The 24,982-nt window shown below is 36.2% G+C and overlaps 1 protein-coding gene across 1 annotated transcript in view; it reads right to left on the bottom strand.

The window, feature by feature from the left end:
• Positions 1–5,536: 5,536 nt before the first annotated feature.
• The window catches only part of LOC137395196 (uncharacterized protein FLJ43738-like), a 62,421-nt gene continuing 42,975 nt past the window's right edge, over positions 5,537–24,982 (bottom strand). Inside the window, exons 10-17 of the mRNA XM_068082035.1 lie at positions 24,298–24,418; positions 19,088–19,278; positions 15,941–16,093; positions 14,175–14,384; positions 13,497–13,673; positions 12,461–12,671; positions 12,143–12,356; positions 5,537–5,843 (exon numbers count right to left, since the gene is read on the bottom strand). Of these exons, the coding sequence (XP_067938136.1) occupies positions 5,681–5,843; positions 12,143–12,356; positions 12,461–12,671; positions 13,497–13,673; positions 14,175–14,384; positions 15,941–16,093; positions 19,088–19,278; positions 24,298–24,418 (1,440 nt within the window). The 3' untranslated portion in view covers positions 5,537–5,680. The remainder of the gene's footprint in view (positions 5,844–12,142; positions 12,357–12,460; positions 12,672–13,496; positions 13,674–14,174; positions 14,385–15,940; positions 16,094–19,087; positions 19,279–24,297; positions 24,419–24,982) is intronic.

Here is a 24,982-nt window from a genome sequence, read left to right as displayed (position 1 = left end):
AGACAAACAAGAGAAGCTCATAACGTTGATTAGCCACGCATAAACCTGTCAACTCCCCAAAAACAAGCATCGAGTTACCAGTCGAGGTTGAATCATGCCATGAGCTGACAGTACAGCCTCAAGCTGACCAGAGCTGACCAGAGCTGACCAGAGCTGACCAGAGCACTATGTTAGAGCTAGAGCTATGTTAGAGCTAGAGCTATGTTAGAGCTAGAGCTATGTTAGAGCTAGAGCTATGTTAGAGCTAGAGCTATGTTAGAGCTAGAGCTATGTTAGAGCTAGAGCTATGTTAGAGCTAGAGCTATGTTAGAGCTAGAGCTATGTTAGAGCTAGAGCTATGTTAGAGCTAGAGCTATGTTAGAGCTAGAGCTATGTTAGAGCTAGAGCTATGTTAGAGCTAGAGCTATGTTAGAGCTAGAGCTATGTTAGAGCTAGAGCTATGTTAGAGCTAGAGCTATGTTAGAGCTAGAGCTATGTTAGAGCTAGAGCTATGTTAGAGCTAGAGCTATGTTAGAGCTAGAGCTATGTTAGAGCTAGAGCTATGTTAGAGCTAGAGCTATGTTAGAGCTAGAGCTATGTTAGAGCTAGAGCTATGTTAGAGCTAGAGCTATGTTAGAGCTAGAGCTATGAAAACTAAAGCAAACTAACATTTATATGTTTTAATTTATTTATTGTTTTACTAAGTAGTGAAATGATACCAGAAGCTAAGTATCTAAGGTCTAAGTATCTTACTTTAAAATGTAGTAAAAATGAGTCCATTATCTTTAACTTTGACTTTAATTGAAAACAATTAAAGTTTGCTATTAAAGTTTTGCTGCCGGATGTATTTGCTGCCGGATGCATTTGCTGCCGGATGTATTTGCTGCTGGATGTATTTGCTGCCGGATGTATTTGCTGCCGAATGTATTTGCTGCTGACTGTATTTGCTGCCGGATGTATTTGCTGCCGGATGTATTTGCTGCCGGATGTATTTGCTGCCATATGTATTTGCTGCCCGATGTATTTGCTGCCCGATGTATTTGCTGCCCGATGTATTTGCTGCCCGGTGTATTTGCTGACCGATGTATTTGCTGATGTACTTGCCTCCTAGTTAGAAATGAAACATACGCTTGATATAAGTAATTTGTATGAGTAAAGCTATAGAAGTACATGTATTTTAGATAAGCCATGGAAAGATCGCTCTTTTGAGCACTGTTACGATTTATCAGGGAATGATGTTGGTCTAGGGCAGTGGTTCCCAACTGGTGGCCCATGAATCCCGAGGGGTCCACATGAGGTTTTGAGGGGTCCACAGGCTGGTGTGAGTATTGGTTTTTCTAGCTAGTTATTTACAGCTATTTCTATCTAAAGGTACGGCCACACGTAACGAATTATTTGTTCAATCGGACCTAGATCACGAAGTGAACGAATAATTTGGCTGAAATTCACAGAATTATCTGAGCTGAGCGCGCACACCGATGACGTTGACAAAACGCTTTTAAATAGCTAAAAAATTTTTATTTTAACGAGCATGATTCTAGCAGCTTTTGCATTTGGTATAGTCCAAGACACGTACCACGACACACAATACAAGTACGATAAAACATGCATAAGTTGCGCTTTTGGTGGTTAGCGAGCACGATTCTAACAGCTTTAAAAATTTACGTAGTCCGAAGCACATAAAGCAACACACAAGAAAAATATTACGGCAATTCGCTATAGTAAATACAATGCAACTGATTTGATTGCGCTAAAGATGGCAACTCTTTCTACCACGGAACTTCTGTTGCTAAAAAGAAAATTGTTATTATTAAAAAAGAAAAAACCAACATAGCGCAATCTAAGCAGTTGCACCGTGTGTACTATGTTGAATTGCACTCATACTTTTATTGTGTGTCGTCATACGTGTCTTGGACTATACTAATTGCAAAAGCTGCTAGAATCGTGCTCGCTAACTCGTTTAGCTAATTAAAATTGTTTCGTCGACAAATTCGGTGTGCATGCACAGCTCAGACAATTCTGTTAATTTCGTGATTTTGGTCAGATTGAACGAATAATTCATTACGTGTGACCGTACCTTTATTATAGTGGTTGGATCAATGATATAAAACCCTAAAAGGATAGGCGACGGCTATCATATGGGCAGGGTTAAATGATCGAGCTCTGTTGGGATTGTGCTAGCCTGGGTTTCGGGGCTAATGCAATTTCCGCGGAGTGGTCGCATTGTCTTGTTAGGTTTTTGGGTCTAAACTTTTATCACCTATGTGTGTCAATCGCTGGATAGTACCTGACTTCCGGTTAGTAGTACAAAACAACAAAACCTGTAACCAGCAAACACGTAATTCTCTTTTTCCCTCTTCAATTTCAGCAATATACTAAGATTCATGGAAAATAAAGCATTTCAACTTACCTATTTTTACCCATTTTAAGATTGGTAGGGGTCTTAGTATCGAAATCACCCGAACAACGGCCTTTTTTCCCTAGTTTTTAATTAGTATTTTGCCACCTCTAATATAAAATGACAGGCTTTCGTCGTTGTCACATTGTTTGACCGGCCAATAAGATGGGACAGCGGGCAAAGCTGTGCAGTGTAGTTTTCATATTCAAAATATAAATCTAAAACTAAATTTGGGTCATTTCACAATGGTGACTATTAATATCATGACTGCTTGTTAATGACAGCTGACTGATCATAACTGTGACAGTATTTGGCAACTATATTTATTTGACTACAAAATGAAAATAGCAGATCGGTAAAACAACCACCATCGTTCTTAGAAGTTGTAAATTGTAAAAGTTGTAAAATTATTTTGACTTTGATCACATGATCAATAGCTGATGATAATTTAATTATCATTTAATTTTAATAAGCAGTGAGAGAACAAAGACAGTAGAAGTTTCAGCTATAAATGTAAGTAAAGTGTGGCAATGCATAATGGGTATTTCAAATTTTAAGCTGTTTTATGTTGCTATGTACATGATTTTAAGACATTTTTAGCATGGTCATCAAGAAAAGAAAATATGACAATTTATATTTAGACTATGGCTTCACCTGTTTAATAACAAAAGATAAAGAAGAGAAACCTCAGTGTGTGATCTGTCATAAGGTGATGACTAACGATTCCATGAAACCTGCTAAGCTAAAATTACATCTAAGTTTCCAACTGATTTAGAGAAGAATGACAACATTTTTTAAACGACAGGAAACATCCTTGAAGAAGATGCGACTTTCTTCTGATGGAGCTTTTCAGGTAGTCCAAGACAAAGTGGTTGAAGCACCATATGCAGTTGGATTACAAATTGCAAAACAGAAAAAAACCTTATACAACTGGGGAGCAGAGAGTGGAGTTCGTGCTTGGTAAAGTGGCCGCAAAAAAGATATCTGCGATATCCCTATTTTGTCAAATAACACTATGCAAAGGCGAATAACTGAAATGAGTGAAAACATCAAGAAACAGTTGGTAGAGAAAATTCGAAATGCACCTTTTGGATTGTTTCTATTCAACTTGATGAATCAACAGATGTGGAATCGTGTGCTCAGTTGTTGGCTTTTGTTAGATATGTCAACAATGGAAACATCAAAGAGGAGCTCCTTTTCTGCAGTGCACTCAAAACAACTACACGAGCCTCTGACATTCTTGACAAGGTTTCACAATTCTTTGAGACTGAAAAGCTCTCATGGGGAAACATATGCGGCAGCTGCACAGATGGTCCTCCATCAATGTTAGGATCTAGCTCTGGCTTCCAAGCAAGACTGAAACAACTACATGTACATGTAGTTCCAGATGTCAAGGCGTACATGGTATGATACACAGACAAGCCTTGGCTGCTAAAACCCTTCCTGAATCATTCTCACCAATTCTCAATCAGGTAATTCGCATAGTAAACAATATCAAAGGCGGGTCCCTGAGTTCTAGATCGTTTAAAGAACTATGCGAAGATATGGAAGCAGAGCATCAGGTTCTTTTATATCACACAAATGTTCGTTGGCTTTCCAAAGGAAACGTAACTGCAAAGACATTCAAACTACGAGAAGAAATTAAGATCTTTTGTGAACAGAACAACAAAGCAGAATTCGAAACATTGCTAAAGGATGAAGTTTGGCTGCTTAATGGGGCCTACTGGCTACTTGGCGGACATATTCGAGCAAATTAACAAACTTAATCGCCAGATGCAAGGAAGAAACACAAATATAGTCAAGTTCACAGATGCCTTGAAAGCATTCCTTTGCAGACTTGAATTATGGAAGAAAAAGGTAGCTCAAGGTAAATTTTTCTATGTTTGAATTGCTTTCCTTGATTATAGAGCTCAAAGATAAAGAGCCTATTTCAATGCCTGAATCATTACAAAGTAATATTATATCTCACTTGGATTCCTTGGTCAGAGTTTCAGCAATATTTTCCTTAGGTGAGTGAATCAGAGCTAAGCCTTGTCAGCAATCCTTTCCGCTGTTTTCTGAAACCGTACCTGATGAGCTGCAGAAAGAAGAACTCATAGATTTGCAGAATGACTCATCTGCCAAAGAGGTTTATGAAGATAAAACCATTGAAAAATTTTGGCCTTCAATGATTCATCCACAGACAACCAAACACGCCCTTCGAACTCTGCTCCCATTTGTGTCTACAAACTTATGCAAATCCGCTTTCTCCTTCATGGTTGTTCTCAAATCGAAACAACGAAACCGACTGGGACTTGAAGACGACATGCGATCCGCTTTGTCAACTATTTCCCGAAGGTTGAGAATTTGGTGAAAAACAAGAAGTACAATCCATCCCACTAACCAACTGACGACTGAAAATTAAAAGCAATTTAGTATAGCATTGCTTTATATAAGTAAATAAATAGAAACGTGTCAAATCTACTGACTCTTATATTATTCTAATTTATAATGTACGCCAATTTACAATGCATTGTTATAAACACAATATATTATGATTGTTTATAAAGGGGTCCAGAACTTTTAAATAAGGAGCTCAGGGGATCCATGGCTCCAAAATAGTTGGGAACCACTGGTCTAGGGTATGCGTACTGCCAGGACTTGACGGTAATCAATTAAGCCTTCAATAGAGCTAATTAAGCTGTCTTTGAAGTGAGTGACCGTAACCTCTATATATGTTCCATAGTGAAATGTAAAATTGAACAAAATACTCTAGATTCTGGATGATTCTCATTGGCAGGCCTGAAAATGAAGTACTTCTCAAGTACCTTTATGCTATTAGCAAAAACTCATCTCTGACGATGTTTTATCTATAGATTGATCTCAGACAGTGATTGGGTTTACAATATTTTTTCCTTACAACCAGGACAGATGATCATATATGTTCAACATTCACTTAAAAAAACTAAATCTTTATGAAAGAAGCAATGTACTGACACACAAATCATAATATGCCCATGTTGATAGTCTGTATTGTATAGACATAAAATTTAAAAAACAATGTAATTATCAGTTAAACAAGAGCTGATAATTAGTATGAGAAAACATATGACAATTTAAAAGCAAGATCAGAATATGTCAAAAGACAAACAACTTCAACAATAAAAAATATTTGTAGCCAGTTATGATTGTTGTCTGATTTATAAATTCACCTTTGTCAGAATAAAATTTGTTTAAATGCTTGATACGTATGTAGAATGAGCGAGTAAAAGTAGCGAGAAGACACAACTCCCCATTCGCTCTACTTCAAAGTGTTACAAGTATTCAGCACTTAGCTGAAGACATCTGGAGTGTGGTGTGGCGCTGTCGACTGGCATCCGCCTCATTTGGGTCAGCAAACAAGTAGGTAGACTTGTACTCTGTCTCATTCAGTGGATGGATGTGTCTCTTGTAAGTCATCTGGTCATGTTGTGGATGATGGTAAAGACTAGAGAACAGGGAACAACATGTTTGCTTTCATTTCCTATCTTAGTTGTTGTACAGCCTTAAAAGGCAACGACTGGAAGGCTGCATTATGTGACTTCAAAAATTAATTGAAAAAGCCGGCACATCGATACAATCAAAAAGATTTTATGATTCTTTGATTGAGTAAACGTTAACTAGCATGACTAACGGAAAAGGCACTTTAGAAGGGAAGTGAGAAAAATAGTTTGACAAAGAAAGATGAACGAAGAACACAAGTACTACCAACACCACAGACTGCTAACCAGTGCGTCTTTCATGGAATTACTAATAAATAAAACCTAAGTAAATGAGACTGCGTGGATAATAATAAATAGTTCAACTCCAATATAGAAAAACAGCTAAGTGGTTAATTCATCAGTCTATGGCAGACATATCAGAAGAGAAGACAACTTTAGTAATTGAATGAACTAATAGTTTCAAAAGATGATAAATGAATTTAAAAAGAAGATTATGATAATGATTGTAGTTTTGATCTGCTTTGTACGCCAAATTCCTGTTTAGAGTAAGTATGATGACCAGTGAATCGAGTTATAATCAACTTCGTATTGCATTTACAGTTTCCAATTCAATAAAATACTTCTCCTGATACTGTCAGAATTGCTCACAGCAATTTGCCAACAGACAATGAAAAACTAAACAACTTGTTAATAAACATATTAGAGAGTAATGTAACATCTATGAAAGAAAGCATTCAGAGTCTATCTATGCATTTACCTGAGCCTCTGCAACTTCGGGCTATATGAAATTACAATTGAAGCAATGCTGTAGAGTTCAAAAACAGTTCTGGAGTGTAACTTCATGTACGAAGTGCTTTGAGTACCCTAAGACACTTTTATTTCGCTAGTATTTAGTTTCGTGAGTAGCACACAAAGTAAAATTTCGCTGCAACTTAATTTCGCGGCTCTGATGAGTGCGAAAATATAGTGATGTGAAAATAAATGCAGTGGAAAAAACAGATTACATTCTTCAGGTCCAGTTTGCTAATAAGAAACAAAATTCAATTTGGGACTAGTTCGTATTTGTAAACCGCAGGTTGAAATGTGTGGTTGAGGTCGATAATTCAATTTGATCACTTGCTGCCATTTGTTTCTTGGACTATCAATGACGTCTAGGTCCCTCCCGCCGTGACTTTCACACTTGAATCCCAAGAAGAAGAAAATAGATAGGTAACAACCAACTTCACAACCAAAACTGTATAACCCTTTCGCTGCCATAAACGCATATATGCGTTTTCTAGGGGCCACTGCCATAAACGCACTTTTGGACTTTCTCAGCAATTGCGTGGTAACCTGATTTAACTATTCGTTGACCACATAACCCACGGTCTTTAAGAGTTTTATGAAATTGACTGTGTTGTCTGGAGATTTCTCTATAAAATCAGCCTATGACAACAAAGTAATTTCACACTTTTGTTTGAGAATTTCTAATCTAAAAACGAATATTTTTCTGTGAGTTCATTAACTACCACGCGCGAGTCATAAAACAGGTAATTAGTTGTTGATGACATTATAGCCAACCAATATTTAGATTTTCGTGATTATACAGATAATTAAAGTAGCAGCACTGTCTTTAATGTGTCTGTTCACAACCAAAACTGTATAATGTGGTTGGACCTGGTGAGGGTTGATATTTTTTTTGTTGGTAATAAAATTTATCACTACAATAATTATTCTTCAATTTTATGACTTCACCTACCAGACTTTCATCCTCATCAGTTACAAATTCGGTGACTAAACTGATATCATCTTAATTTGCTTTGCCATGCTGCTCAGTCAGTGTATTAGCTATAATGAGTTTACCAGAAATTTCCCATTGAGCCCAACCACAAACGAAAATTGCCTGCATTTCTAATATGAAGATTTTATTGTGGATATCAATGAACAAAGCTATTTAATTTCGTGTTTTCGTTCGTTATGATAGTTTAGTTTCGCTCAAGGAACTTTCGCGAGAGGATGACACCGCGAAAATGTGAAAGTTAGATTGCGCGAATACATAAGTGTCCTAGGGTAAATTAAAATGTATTGTATAAATATTCCATTGTGTAGATAACGCACTGTATAGGTAATGCATCGTAGAGATAATGCATTTTATAGATAATGCATTGTATAGATAATGCATTGAATAGATAATGCACTGTATAGATAATGCATTGTGTAAATAATGCATTGTATAGATAATGCACTGTATGGATAATGCATTGTATAGATAATGCATTGTATAGATAATGCACTGTATAGATAATGCATTGTATAAATAATGCACTGTATGGATAATGCATTGTATAAATAATGCATTGTATAGATAATGCATTGTATAGATAATGCATTGTATAGATAATTAACTGTATAGATAATGCATTGTATAGATAATGCATTGTATAGATAATGCATTGTATGGATAATGCATTGTATAGATAATGCATTGTATAGATAATGCACTGTATAGATAACACACTGTATGGATAAAGCATTGTATAGATAATGCATTGTATGGATAATGCATTGTATAGATAATGCATCATATAGATAATGCATCGTGTAGATAATGCATTGTGTAGATAATGCATTGTATGAATCATGCACTGTATAGATAATGCATTGTATAGATAATGCAGAGTTTGGATAATGCATTGTATATATAAGGCATTGTATAGATAATGCATTGCGTAGATAATGCATTGTATGGATAATGCATTGTATGGATAATACATTGTATAGATAATGCACTGTATAGATAATGCATATTATAGATAATGCATTATATAGATAATGCACTGTATAGATAATGCATTGTATAGACAATGCATTGTATGGATAATGCACTGTATGGATAATGCACTGTATAGATAATGCACTATATAGATCATACATTGTATAGACAATGCATCGTATAGATAATGCACTGTATAAACAATGCATCGTATAGATAATGCATTGTGTAGATAATGCATTGTATAGATAATGCACTGTGTGAATAATGCATTGTATGGATAATGCATTGTATAAACAATGCATCGTATAGATAATGCATTGTGTAGATAATGCATTGTATGGATAATGCACTGTATAGATAATGCACTGTATAGATAATGCACTGTATAGATAATACATTGTATGGATAATGCACTGTATAGATAATGCACTGTATGGATAATGCACTGTATAGATAATGCATTGTATGGATAATACACTCTTGAAATGGGTTAAAATTAATAAGAGCTGAGCAAAAAAACTGATATATGTAAAAACTTGTAATAATTGCTCGTTATATAAATTAAATACTGCCTTGCGAAAAAAAGTTGAAAAGATGTAAATGGGGTGCGAAATAAAAAAACATAGCAGAGATTTGTTATTAAAATGGGAAGGTGTGGATGATGCTAAGGTAGGATGCTAAGGTGAGATGCAGTATACAAGACATTCCCTCAGATACACAATTACAGTGCTGCGTTACAGCACTGCCTTCTCAGTGCATTGCAGGCCTTTTAATAGCCGAATTGCTATTGTATGCAACACAAAGAAAGGGTGTGAAAAAGGAGTCAGTATTAGGTAGTGCTGGGACGATATTTTGGTATACCGTCGATATCACTTTCTGATATCGACCGCACCGAGTGCTTTCTGCCTATATCGAAATATCGGATATCGTCGATATTTGACGATATCAACGATAATATAGATACATCGGTTTTTTGACGTCATCGCCCTGTTTGCACATGCGCTCGTCTACAAAAAAGCCGCCATCATTGTGGAAAACGATCGTCATTCTCTTGATTAATAGTATGTTAGTTAGTAATATTTAATTTTGCTGATAACAAAATAACAAAAAGCCTCTATTTGCAGGCATATTATCAAATAAAATGGAAACTGTAAAAGTATCCTGAATGCAAGATAGTAGTGAACAATTCATGTTTAGTTTGAGATTATTTGTGTAAAAATTAAAAGAAAATTTACATGAGAGGATGACTTCAAATAAGTAATGCAGGATAACTTATACAAAAATAAATTGATTGATACTATATACAAGAGTTCAGGTCTGAAGAATAGATCTTCTATGAGTATTGATTGTGGCAAGATTGATTGTTATTAATAATTGAATGACTATAATATGGTCTGTATCATCTGTCTGTGTAAGTATAGTTGATGTTTACATGATTAATAGTATTTTTCGGTGTTGTTTTGATACTAAAATAAAAAATTTGCAAACAAAAGCATGGTTTTTGATATACGATTTTTTCACCTTACGAAGTCGAACATTGTGAGATCTTCACCTCGCTATACGAATTTTATTTCATCATACGATTTTGAGAAAAGTTTCGCCCGAGTAAAAATTTGGCGGTCAATGTGCTCATAACGTACGTCAAAATAAAAAAAGACACCGAAATAAGTTTGCCGAAAACATTGTCAGAAAGTTTAGAAGAGACACGATGATCGACTTCCCTCATGTCAGCATTCCATGTGGAAAAATTAGTGTAAAATACACAAGCGAGAGCAAATATTCATTTGTAGCGTTATAATATATTTTACTATAAACTTTCAAGTCAGCATACGTATATAACTACAAGTATGTACATTTAATTCGTTAGCTATGAAATCTGAGACCGTTACAAAACGAAGGAAAAATGATTTCTATGTCAACAAAGTTGGATGTCGTAAATAAGAAGAAGGTACCTGTATTATTATCATTGTCAAGGAATATGATTGCAACCAATCAGCATTTGCAATTATTATTAAAACAAGAACTCCATTAAAGCAAGCACAAGAAGGAGCTTACGGCTGAAGATTGAAGGAGTTGGAAGGCCATGCGCGCGATCAGCATTCAAAAGGAGCAACCATTTAGTAAGGGCGAGGAAGTAGAAGATACAGAAAACCCCACATTGGCAGAAATATTTCAAGTGTTTAATATACTGATGTGGTACATTAAAACAATGCATGTATAATATATATTATTTATCTCTTGTGTGGCATGTTTTTCCTATTTTATTTGTTTCCTTTTGATTTTATGTTTTCTTTTCTTGTCTAACCATGTCTTTGCAGGTGGCCATGTTATCTCTTACGTGAATACAATTCATCGTATGTATGTAACTCATATAACTAGCAACTCAAGATAGTTGACGCATTCACATTACTTTCTGAAACTTGTTAAAGCCCTGTCATCTAGGGTATAAATATGTACAAACTTTGTTCATATGGTTACTTTGATTTTTGTTCACATTTTATACAAGCGCTAGCTAGCTAGCAATTTTTTGTAATGCGCCAGCATTTTTCTTTTAAACCAGAAGAAAAATTGGACAGGACTAGACAACTTTCTTTAGCCTGCTAAAAATTCCGTTTCATTACGTATTAAATTAATCTTCAAGTGCACAGCAACATAATTAGCATTGATACGTTTTTGCCTCCTCTCTGCGTTATTTGCTACATGTACCAGCTAAAGTCATGTTACTCCAAAGGTATGTACGTCTTGTAAATAAATTTCATTTTTCTTTTCGGTAGCCATTAAATGGTCAGGTGTGTGAGAGGCCGCTTTCGATAACTGCATCGCTCGGCCTTTCTTATTGAATTCTGGTTGTAAAAGGTTTCAACCAGACACGCTAAACTTTATAATGAAAGTGAAGACAAACTTATGAAGGATAAAATTTCGTGATAAAAAGTTGAAATTCATTAAAATAGTTCAAAATACATACTAAAACTTAGTTTAAAGGGTGAGTTTCAAGTTTAAAGGGTGATTTTTCAATATGTACAGCATTTTTATAAATCTTTGGACGATTTTTACCATTGTTTTTTTTTTTCATTGTACAATTACAATGGTTTCTATACCCGGACATACGATGCCAGCCTTCGAACAGATCATCATCGTATCTCGAGGGTGCACTGTACTGGAACATGGATTCATTAAGGAGTTGTTCTCCCATGGCAGTTTCTTCTGGCAGATAAGACAACTCCGAATAACATAACCGATATATCGATTGACTACGCCATATATCGGTAAAAACGTACCAAATATGTACCAAAACGAATTTTTGATATCGTCCCAGCACTAGTATTAGACGGACAGTTAATTTATATACAATACAATTTGTGTGAAGTAAAAAACATGGCCTTATAGATACATGTCTATATCTTAACTTATTTGTTAAGATATAGACATGTATCTATATCTTAACAAATAAGTTAAGATATAGATACATGTATTATGAGAACTAATCGCATACACAAATATTCGTGTTATTTACCAAACACTGTAAATTGTACTATAAATGGTACATACTTGAAATATCCGTTCTCTGCGTGATCATAGGTGACTGCGGGCACCCTGTTTCTCTCCATGCTCCAACTACGATCGTTGTCCGGTCCTGGTTTGAATGCGACTGGTTTCACTTCGTCTCTCAACATTTGGGCTGTCACAGCTTCCACATCCTTGCCCTTCTCTCGAGCTTTGCTATCCACACTCGGGTAATGTACAACTCGGAGTGGTGGAATGTCTATGAAAAAAGCAACAGGAAGAATCCGGTCTAAATTTTAGATACTCAAACAAAAAAGACAAGAGCTCAAAACCATAATAAAGCGAGTAGAATCTACCACCCACCCGTTCTCATGTTAGGAGCAGCGAACGAATGCTTCACTGCTGGATCTCTCAGAAGACTTTCTAGCTTGGAAAGTTCATTGCTAGCCTTTGGACCTCGTTGAATAGCTTCTGTTTGAGGGTTGCAACGGTGAAAATGCATGGAGGAATCTTCAACAACAAATTTAGTTTGCCATACTTCCTGTCGTTTCTTTACATCTGTCTCCCACTCATCCTACAGCAGTCCATGCAGAGAATGAAAGCAAATTTCATAGAATTAAAGTCAGTTGTGATGTCACAAAACTAAGACACTTGCACGATCAACAAATAATGAACAGGAAATATTTTTTCAGATAAAAGCCAGATATGAATAAAATACGATATCAGTAATAGAATTATTCAGATACCGTAGTGCTGATATTATATACAGCGACTGAACCTGGGGAACATGAGTGAGGCTGCTCTGTGATTGGCTAAGGCTGCTCAGAGCTGGACAAGGGCAAATGTTCATTTAGTAAAATGCCAAACTAGCACACGCAAGACTTGATATAAAAAAGCACTTCTTTCAGATCCTGGCAATGACTGTTAACCTATAGCTCGACAGTAAGTAAGTTTAGTCTCTAACCAAAATATGTTTAAAAATTTTTTTAAGTTGTTGAATAGATTTTGTTGTCAACATTCAACAGCAATCCAACATGATCCAGAACAGCCCCTTTTAGGCCTCCGCGTGTCGGAGTAATGTTTACAAAGAAGAGGAAGGCAGCAAGACTAGGAGGTAGTCAGGCTGTCACTTATCAGCCAATCAGGAATCCAACAGTACTTCTGATGAATCAAAGACTCATCAGAAGTACTATAAACTGTCCACATAAACAAGCATTTCAACTCGACTGCTATGTATCGATAAAAGGTTATAATACAATGCTATACAGTATATTATAGTATAATATACTATAATATATCATAGCAAAATGCAATATAAAATACAATATCATAAAATATAATATATTCATCATCTTATTACAAGAAAACATTGACATCTCTAACGAGTTCAGCTGGTTACCTGCAGTTTCTTGCCTGGCAGCATGATGCTGATTGGTGGTTCAGGCGCAGGCTCAAAATGTTTGGCTGGGTAACTCCACGTGTCCATATCATGCCGCCGATCAGTCCAGGAATAAAGCTCTCGATTTTCAAGAGTCGGGTTCAACTTGTTGCGATGATTCAGATTTTCGGCCCACTCCTAAAGCAAGGACAAATATAAGCACTCTTAGCATAGATATGAAGGACATCATGTTTATCTCAATGACACAATCAGTAAAACCAAATCTAACACGCTCCAATGAGCCGCACTACCAGATCATGATTAGAATGCAGAACCCAGAGTTTTGATAACATAATGTAACATAAAATTTACCATAAAGTAGCATTTACTAACATGTAGTATAGTACAGAACATAACATAGCACCATCTACAAAACTCAGCCTGTCGTGATACACTTTATAGGTTTAAAATGCTACTACAGCACCTATTTTATAAAGGAGCTTTTTTAATAATTTTGGTATTTAACGCGTTGAGATGTTAAAAAGGTAAATACAGTAGAATATTAACTAATCAAAATAAAGAGACTAAAGTTGCCATTACATTACGGTCAAACTGAAAAGACAAATATACATGTGAATTTATACACAGCAGACGAGCGGGCTGACAGGCTGAATAGATGTCAGCAACAGCAAGGCTCACCTCATTGAGTGCGTCAACTCTCGCTGCATCAGGTCTGCGTGAGTGTTCATTGCACTGCTGCAGGGTTTTTACCTCAGGGAATGTCCAGTCTTTCTTAGAGACACGCCTCCTCTCCTGCTCTAACTTCTCATTCTTTCTCACTTCCTCGACATTGACAGGCACAAATGTGGCGGAATGGTGGTATTCAGGGTTGTATGTATATAGAGTGTCCTGACAAGAATACACACAGATGAGAGATGTTTACAGCTAATAATCAACCTATCCCAGCATGCACCAGCAGTAGTTTCATCAAATCTCATAGCCGCTACCACTTGTGTCGGCACTTTCTTTGAACTCGTTAGAGACGAGTGACTGATGGGTAGGTCCTTGTCACTCCATCTCATGATTCAATTTTCATTAATATATAATTTGAAGTACTAAATATACTACAAAAAGAAAAATGCCTTTAAAAGATATTTATTAGAAGTATCGTCTGGTATTTCCATAGTTAAGAATTGTTCTAATGCTAATCTAAAATTAGCACCTTTGATGCTTGTTCATTTATCGCCTACACGCACATGAAAGTGATAAATACAATTATTATATTAATTATGGATTTAGTTCAATATTTTATTTCAGTTCAATAATTATTATTATATTAGTTAACAATTTAGTTCATTAATTATTTTATATTAGTTCAATAATTACTTATTGCGTTAGAGTTAATAATGTAAAAATTATAATAATATCTTACAATTACAATAAACACTTGATATAAACTTCAAGCTTAAAACAAAGATGAACTTCTTGAGAGATCTCAACTAACCTGCTGATAAAAAGGAATCCATAAAATTGAAGCACTATATTTATTCACATCAACATCTTAATAAATGCCATAAATTTAAACTTCGCAACCCATTATTAGTTGTTGCAGGATGATCACACAACTCCAACTGACATGGCCAGATAGACTATTGGTACAGATAGCTTATCAAAGAGAGAACCATCTCCACAAATGAAAACGTTAAGGGGAGCCCTTGTTAAACCCACTCCTGGACACATATATTCACTGCTATGCTGCTCTCTGATCAAGTGAACGCCTGAGAATGTAAATAATCAACTTGATCTTCAATAATAAATTACAATTCAGAATGGAAACATAAACAATTGAAATGTTAATGTTAGTGATCAGACCTTATGACCACAATAGAGTGATCAGACCTTATGACCACAATAGAGTGATCAGACCTTATGACCACAATGGAGTGATCAGACCTTATGACCACAATGGAGTGATCAGACCTTATGACCACAATGGAGTGATCAGACCTTATGACCACAATGGAGTGATCAGACCTTATGACCACAATGGAGTGATCAGACCTTATGACCACAATGGAGTGATCAGACCTTATGACCACAATGGAGTGATCAGACCTTATGACCACAATGGAGTGATCAGACCTTATGACCACAATAGAGTGATCAGACCTTATGACCACAATGGAGTGATCAGACCTTATGACCACAATGGAGTGATCAGACCTTTTGACCACAATGGATTGATCAGACCTTATGACCACAATGGATTGATCAGACCTTATGACCACAATGTATTGATCACACCTTATGATTACCACGAAACGATCAAACCATTTACAAAAATCCAGTAAAACCAGATAGAGCTATTATTCTATAAATTATAGTCTAAACCATCAATTTTTATGGCAAACACTAAGCTGTTTCAAAACCTCTCGAGCCTCTCGACGCCCTTTCCATCCACTCACCTTGTCTAAGTTCTTCCTGATCATATCCTTGGCGAGTTCCGTGGAGTTGAAAGTGGAAGTGCTGTAATTCTGTGCAACCCTCTGAGCGCTGTGCTGCACAGGCACATGGTGCTTGCGTAGTCTATTCTGTCTTGACTCCAACATAACTGTTCTCTGTAACACAAACTATTAGTCTCAGCTTATGACTGAAACTGACTGATGACCACAGGAAATGCCATTTGGTTTAGTTCATAATAACAGTATCTAAAATGCGGATCATGTGATGCCTGTCTTCAGCAAACAGGAATGTTTGAAAAACTTACGATTTGCAATCTATAGCATTACCGGAGAGTCTAAAGGTACGGCCACACGTGCCGATTACCTGAGAGTCTAAAGGTACGGTCACACGTGCCGATTACCGGAGAGTCTAAATGTATGATCACACGTGCCGATTACCAGAGTCTAAAGATATAGTCACACGTGCCGATCACCTAATAGTCTAACACTCTTTTTTTTTAACACTCGAGCTCAACTGTGTCAAAGGTTATGTTAAAAAAACTGACAAGGTTTTTTAACTGTACATAGTACTCAGATTGTAAATTTATCAAAAGAGTAATTGAAGTGGACATCTAAAAGAGTAATTGAAGTGGACATCTAAAAGAGTAATTGAAGTGGACATCTAAAAGAGTAATTGAAGTGGACATCTAAAAGAGTAATTGAAGTGGACATCTAAAAGAGTAATTGAAGTGGACATCTAAAAGAGTAATTGAAGTGGACATCTAAAAGAGTAATTGAAGTGGACATCTAAATGTGGTAATTGAAGTGGACATCTAAAAGAGTAATTGAAGTGGACATCTAAAAGAGTAATTGAAGTGGACATCTAAAAGATTGTTTGAACTATTTGTATGATTTAATAATTACCAGTTGGTGATGTAGATTGTTAGCATTCGATAAGTCTACTTAAAATGGCTGGCCAACCCTAAACTAGCTGTAAGTCTAGTTAAAATGGCTGGCCAACCCTAAACTAGCTGTAAGTCTAGTTAAAATGGCTGGCCAACCCTAAACTAGCTGTAAAGTTTAAGAAAAATGGTTTTTAATGATCGTCATCTTCATGCGCCTTTTTCATCTGCTTCTTGTTGCGCGTGTGACGATCGCCTTGAATTATAATGACCAGGTAACATTGGTTTTCTAACTAGTTTCTCCATGTATGTCTCTAATTAACAATGATACAACATTGTATATATTAATATCTTCCATAGTTACAGCTAGCGCTTTACTTTACTCTAGGAAGGATATCAATGTGAGCCATCGTACAGCCACACTGCGTGCAAGGTCAAAGGGGGAGGGTTCGTATGTTTAGAAACACACAATAATTATGATGTCAGCTGTTCATAGATTGCAAGCAAGGTCCGGGTTTCTGCGGAAGCTGACAGTGTCAAAAGGGCAAAAAATAATGAAGGTTATTGCGATAGAATTGACTTCAAGCTGACTACTGATTTTCTACATGGATGTCAACCTTATTACTGTCTTTAAAAATTTCAATTATACGATATTACTAGTTGAACGCCCAGCATTTCACGAGTAATATAAGTCTTTGCACTGACAATCTATTTTTATTCAACATAAAACAACAGAATCCTGAAAAAAGTATTTTGAGCAGTTTAAATTAATCAAGAGAAAAAATAAAACTATAAAGGTTTTCAAATTTTGTCAAACAACTGTAACTTTCAAACTTCATATCATGAGGAAAATGTTTCGCGCAGGACAAATAAATTAAGAAACAAAATAAAACAACTATAAAAATGTTTGAATGTAAATGTGAAATAATAAGAAAGTAATAGCTAAATTAAGTCTGTTTTGCTACGATCACAATAAAAGATGATTTGGTAATGATACAATTAATATGAACTGAGAAACAAAATGATAATACTGAACATGTTGAATTAATAATAACAATTTGCGCATAGAAGTGTGTGTATAAAAAAAGTTACTGTTCCAGCAGAAGCTATGCATCAAAACTTTGGATACGAAGTTACTGTTACTTCTCGATATTAGTACAAATGTAAAAATGAGATATTGCAGTGTCTTTGTCTGACCGAACTTTAGAAAATGCATTCTCTAAAGTTTATCTCGTTATCTCGCATCCCGTTTTATCTCGCTATTCTTACGCGAGATAATACAACTAATAATACAATAATACAACTGTCCGCGTGAAAAGCCTTGATCGCGTTTAGCAATTGAACTTTATAAAAAACCGGAAATAAAAGTTCATGGAAACACAAAAAAGCATCAGGTTTAATAGAGTTCATAGAGTTTCAATTAATACGTCATTTAGCGTTTGAAGTTGAGAAAAGGGTGTATACAGTACATAATAAGAGCTATGAATTGTGAGAGCCTTCGTAGATTTGTGGTTAGACACTTGGACTACTAACCTTCGGCGGCGCTTTTCGTGAGTCTAAATCCAGCAGAATGTGAGGTTTTAGTTCCAAAATTTTGATAGGTATAGCTGGACATACTGAAGGACACACATACATACACACGTACAGATAGGTATAGCTGGACATACTGAAGGACACACATACATACACACGTACAGATAGGTATAGCTGGACATACTGAAGGACACACATACATACACACGTACAGATAGGTATAGCTGGACATACTGAAGGACACACATACATACACACGTACAGATAGGTATAGCTGGACATACTGAAGGACACACATACATACACACATACAGATAGGTATAGCTGGACATACTGAAGGACACACATACATACACACGTACAGATAGGTATAGCTGGACGTACTGAAGGACACACATACATACACACGTACAAATAGGTATAGCTGGACATACTGAAGGACACACATACATACACACGTACAAATAGGTATAGCTGGACATACTGAAGGACACACATACATACACACGTACAGACGACAAACTTTGAGATTTGCATATATAAATTAAAATTATAGAAATATAACTTTGATATGCCTAATAGTTTACTATAAAGGTCGGAAAGATTTAAACAAATTGAATTTTTAAGCAGAGTAATTATTTTAACATTTTCATATTCTCCGTGTCTTATGTTATTGCTTTCTTTCAAAAAACATTCTACATTGTAAATATCTACATTGTAAACTCTGAAGGCTCACAATGTTATCTGTCAGACAGTCCATGCCCTCTGCTGTCATCTGGCGACTTTTCAGGGCCTCTAAGTATCTGTTATTAGACATGTCGAGTGGCTCCTTTAGCTGCACTCTGCTACGAGTAGGACGGGCTGTGGCAATGACTGGTATGGCACTCTTGCTGCCTGACCCCTCTGACACGGCTGACTTCTCTGCATCTGGTACAAGAGGTTAGGATCTACACTCATAGTTCAACTTATTTGAAGTACAAGGTCTTTCATATGCCACCCTGGAGATGTCATTCACATGCAACCCTTGAGAATTCATTCATATGCAACACTGGAGAGGTCATTCATATGCAACACTGGAGAGGTCATTCGTATGCAACACTGGAGAGGTCATTCATATGCAACACTAGAGAGATCATTCGTATGCAACATTGGAGAGGTCATTCATATGCAACTCTTGAGAATTCATTCATATGCAACACTGGAGAGGTCATTCGCATGCAACACTGAAGAGGTCATTTACATGCAACCCTGAATAGGTCATTTATATGTAACCCTAGAGAGGCATCTCACATGCAATCCTAAAGAGGTCATTCATATGCAGCCCTGGAGAGGTCATTCATATGCAGCCCTGGAGAGGTCATTTATATGTAACCCTGGAGAGGCATCTCACACGCAATCATAGAGAGGTCATTCATATGCAACACTAGAAAGGCCATTCATATGTAACCCTGGAAAGGTCATTCATATGCAGCACTGGAGAGGTCATTCATATGCAACACTGGAGAGGTCATTTATATGCAACACTGGAGAGGTCATTCATATGCAACACTGGAGAGGTCATTCATATGCAACATTGGAGAGGTCATTCGTATGCAACACTGGAGAGGTCATTCATATACAACACTGGAGAGGTCATTCGTATGCGACACTGGAGAGGTCATTCATATGCAATCGATGAAAATAAATAACTCACTTTATCAATATTCCTTTCAGTATAGTCTACACACAAAGTTCATTCATTTTAAGATCCGTTTCACATTTTAAAACTGTCATGTGACAAAAAAAATATTCCTATGAGAATACACAGTAACTTGTTTGCAAATAATTACTAAAGGCAACTACAAATGGCGTTAAACCAATGAATTATATGTAAAATGTGTATAAAAGATTAAGTGAGAGAAGTAATAACGATAAAAAGAGGTTCTTATTGTTATTTTACCTGAGAGACAAATGAAAGGGTAGGTTTAGTTCAGAGGTAGAGCAAGTGATATTATATGTGGTATAACTTACTCCAAGATTGACTAAGTAAAGCCTAAACTAACTTGACATACAGTATGTGTATTTATACTCTGACTACGTCAAGTCTAAACTAACTTGACTTACAGTATGTGTATTTATACTCTGACTACGTCAAGTCTAAACTAACTTGACATACAGTATGTGTATTTATACTCTGACTACGTCAAGTCTAAACTAACTTGACATACAGTATGTGTATTTATACTCTGACTACGTCAAGTCTAAACTAACTTGACTTACAGTATGTGTATTTATATTCCGACTACGTCAAGTCTAAACTAACTTGACATACAGTATGTGTATTTATACTCTGACTACGTCAAGTCTAAACTAACTTGACATACAGTATGTGTATTTATACTCTGACTACGTCAAGTCTAAACTAACTTGACTTACAGTATGTGTATTTATACTCTGACTACGTCAAGTCTAAACTAACTTGACATACAGTATGTGTATTTATACTCTGACTACGTCAAGTCTAAACTAACTTGACATACAGTATGTGTATTTATACTCTGACTACGTCAAGTCTAAACTAACTTGACTTACAGTATGTGTATTTATACTCTGACTACGTCAAGTCTAAACTAACTTGACATACAGTATGTGTATTTATGCTCTGACTACGTCAAGTCTAAACTAACTTGACTTACAGTATGTGTATTCATACATTGACTAGGTCAAGTCTAAACTAACTTGACTTACAGTATGTGTATTTATACTCTGACTACGTCAAGTCTAAACTAACTTGACATACAGTATGTGTATTTATACTCTGACTACGTCAAGTCTAAACTAACTTGACTTACAGTATGTGTATTTATACTCTGACTAGATAAAGTCGAAACTAACTTGACTTACAGTATGTGTATTCATACTTTGACTAGGTCCAGTCTAAACTAACTTGACTTACAGTATGTGTATTTATACTCTGACTAGGTAAAGCCTAAACTGATTTGACTTACAGTATGTGTATTCATAGTTTGTATGTCTTTTAATATTAGCCAGCTTCGTTACTTTAAATTAGGATATTGCAAAGTTTTGGGAAACTTTGAGCATAGCAAATTGTGTACTTAAATGCAAAGTCTAATATTCACTAGAGTTTTATATTGTACGTTGAAAAATTCATGAGTTAAGTCAAGTAGAGGTCAAGTATAAGTTAACTCATTTTGTGGTCATCACAACGAGTGTGAAAGCTGGACAATGTTAAATAGGACGGCAGACACGATAGATTCTATGGATATGGATTCTACATGAAATGCTACAAAATCCATAGCTGTGCTAGTGATATGAAACAATAAAGGTTTTATATATGCAAACCACACCAAAATTCTACAGCTGCGTCATCTATGTGATACCTCGCAAATTCCATAGATATGTGGCACCCACCAATTTCTCTATAGAGGAAATAAAAAGTGTCTATGTGGGTTAGCTGTTTCTATGTGGGTTAGCTGTGAGCAATGCATTTCCTCTACTCTCATTCTTTAATTCTGATTGCCGGAGGTTAATCTAGCTAATAAGTCAAAACCAGAACTGCTTTACTACCAATTTATGTATACAACCAAACCAGAACTGCCTTACTACAAATTTATGTATACAACCAAACCAGAACTGCTTTACTACCAATTTATGTATACAACCAAACCAGAACTGCCTTACTACCAATTTATGTATACAACCAAACCAGAACTGCCTTACTACCAATTTATGTATACAACCAAACCAGAACTGCCTTACTACAAATTTATGTATACAACCAAACCCGAACTGCCTTACTACCACTTTATGTATACAACCAAACCAGAACTGCCTTACTACAAATTTATGTATACAACCAAACCAGAACTGCTTTACTACCAATTTATGTATACAACCAAACCCGAACTGCCTTACTACCACTTTATGTATACAACCAAACCCGAACTGCTTTACTACCAATTTATGTATACAACCAAACCAGAACTGCTTTACTACCACTTATGTATACAACCAAACCAGAACTGCCTTACTACCAATTTATGCATACAACCAAACCAGAACTGCTTTACTACCAATTTATGTATACAACCAAACCAGAACTGCTTTACTACCAATTTATGTATACAACCAAACCAGAACTGCTTTACTACCAATTTATGTATACAACCAAACCAGAACTGCCTTACTACAAATTTATGTATACAACCAAACCAGAACAGCTTTACTACCAATTTATGTATACAACCAAACCAGAACTGCCTTACTACCAATTTATGTATACAACCAAACCAAAACTGCCTTACTACCAATTGATGTATACAACCAAACCACAACTGCCTTACTACCAATTTATGTATACAACCAAACCAGAACTGCTTTACTACCAATTTTTGTATACAACCAAACAAGAACTGCTTTACTACCAATTTATGTATACAACCAAACCAGAACTGCTTTACTACCAATTTATGTATACAACCAAACCAGAACTGCCTTATTACCAATTGATGTATACAACCGACCCAAAACTGCCTTACTACCAATTTATGTATACAACCAAACCAGAACTGCCTTACTACCAATTTATGTATACAACCAAAACAGAACTGCCTTACTACCAATTTATGCATACAACCAAACCAGAACTGCCTTCCTACCAATTGATGTATACAACCAACCCAAAACTGCCTTACTACCAATTTTTGTATACAACCGAACCAGAACTGCCTTACTACCAATTTATGTATACAACCAACCCAAAACTGCCTTATTACCAATTTATGCATACAACCAAACCAGAACTGCCTTACTACCAATTTATGTATACAACAAAACCAGAACTGCCTTACTACCAATTTATGTATACAACCAAACCAGAACTGCCTTACTACCAATTTATGCATACAACCAAACCAGAACTGCCTTACTACCAATTTATGCATACAACCAAACCAGAACTGCCTTACTACCAATTTATGTATACAACCAAACCAGAACTGCTTTACTACCAATTTATGTATACAACCAAACCAGAACTGCCTTACTACCAATTTATGTATACAACCAAACCAGAACTGCCTTACTACCAATTTATGTATACAACCAAACCAGAACTGCCTTACTACCAATTTATGCATACAACCAAACCAGAACTGCTTTACTATCAATTTATGTATACAACCAAACCAGAACTGCCTTACTACCAATTTATGCATACAACCAAACCAGAACTGCCTTACTACCAATTTATGTATACAACCAAACCAGAACTGCCTTACTACCACTTTATGTATACAACCAAACCCGAACTGCCTTATTACCAATTTATGTATACAACCAAACCAGAACTGCCTTACTACCAATTTATGTATACAACCAAACCAGAACTGCCTTACTACCAATTTATGTATACAACCAAACCAGAACTGCCTTACTACCAATTTATGTATACAACCAAACCAGAACTGCCTTACTACCAATTTATGCATACAACCAAACCAGAACTGCCTTACTACCAATTTATGTAGACAACCAAACCCGAACTGCAACCATCTTTGGAACAATCCAATTGAAATTGGAGAATTAAGTTCAAGTCCACCAACAACCCTGCAGTCTGCCAAAACTCTGGCCATTAAACTGTAGACTGTCCTAAACTACTAGACAATCACAATCAAGCATATATTTAAAAATGTTCTCACCTATCGCGGATGATGAGCAATAAGAGCTACATGTATGTGTATCTAAGGTCATATGTACAACATTCAGTCTGTCAGCAGATGTGACAATCTGCTGACATACTGAATGATTTCTCAGCTCTGGCAATAATCTCCAAAATGACCGCTATCAGTAAGCGATGAAAAAATCTGCCAAGGAGAGCGACTAATAACAGACCACCTAGCAGTGATAAACTAAATATCACCCATGGGTAGCGGGTGGGAATATTACCTGTAATTAAGTCGTCTGCTGTTAGCGGTACGCCAAACTCACGACTCATTGATACAATTTCATCAGCGGAAGGGAAGAGATGGTTGTGAGAGGCAGCTCTCATGTCAGCGCAATTGACTAGCTGCAATGAGTGTAAAGATTTGACATCAAATCGTTATTTCAGCTGTTGTGTTGGCAGAGCACAAAGACAAGGGCAGGCTGCCTAACCGACCCTAGACTGACGCTATGGTCGGCGTATGTGGAGACTCGGCCAAAGGTGAGCCAACTCGGCGTACCAAAAAGAGAAACTACACTAGCAGCGAGGTGACAATATTAAATATATATATATATTAAATAAAATTTATATCGAAAATACATGGAAATTATTACAAGTTTTATGTATTTTTAGTTCCAATTGATTCAGCTACAAATGGTGCTAGTCGTTGCGTGATGGAACCAATTGATTCAGCTACAAATGGTGCTAGTCGTTGTGCGATGGAACCAATTGATTCAGCTACAAATGGTGCTAGTCGTTGTGCGATGGAACCAATTGATATTTCAGCTACAAATGGTGCTAGTCGTTGTCAGCAAATGATGGTGCTAGTCGTTGTGCGATGGAACCAATTGATATTTCAGCTACAAATGGTGCTAGTCGTTGTCAGCAAATGATGGTGCTAGTCGTTGCGCGATGGAACCAATTGATTCA

Source organism: Watersipora subatra, chromosome 4 (genome assembly GCF_963576615.1).
Source record: "Watersipora subatra chromosome 4, tzWatSuba1.1, whole genome shotgun sequence".
Taxonomy (NCBI): domain Eukaryota; kingdom Metazoa; phylum Bryozoa; class Gymnolaemata; order Cheilostomatida; family Watersiporidae; genus Watersipora; species Watersipora subatra.
This window is presented reverse-complemented; position numbering and strand designations above follow the sequence as displayed.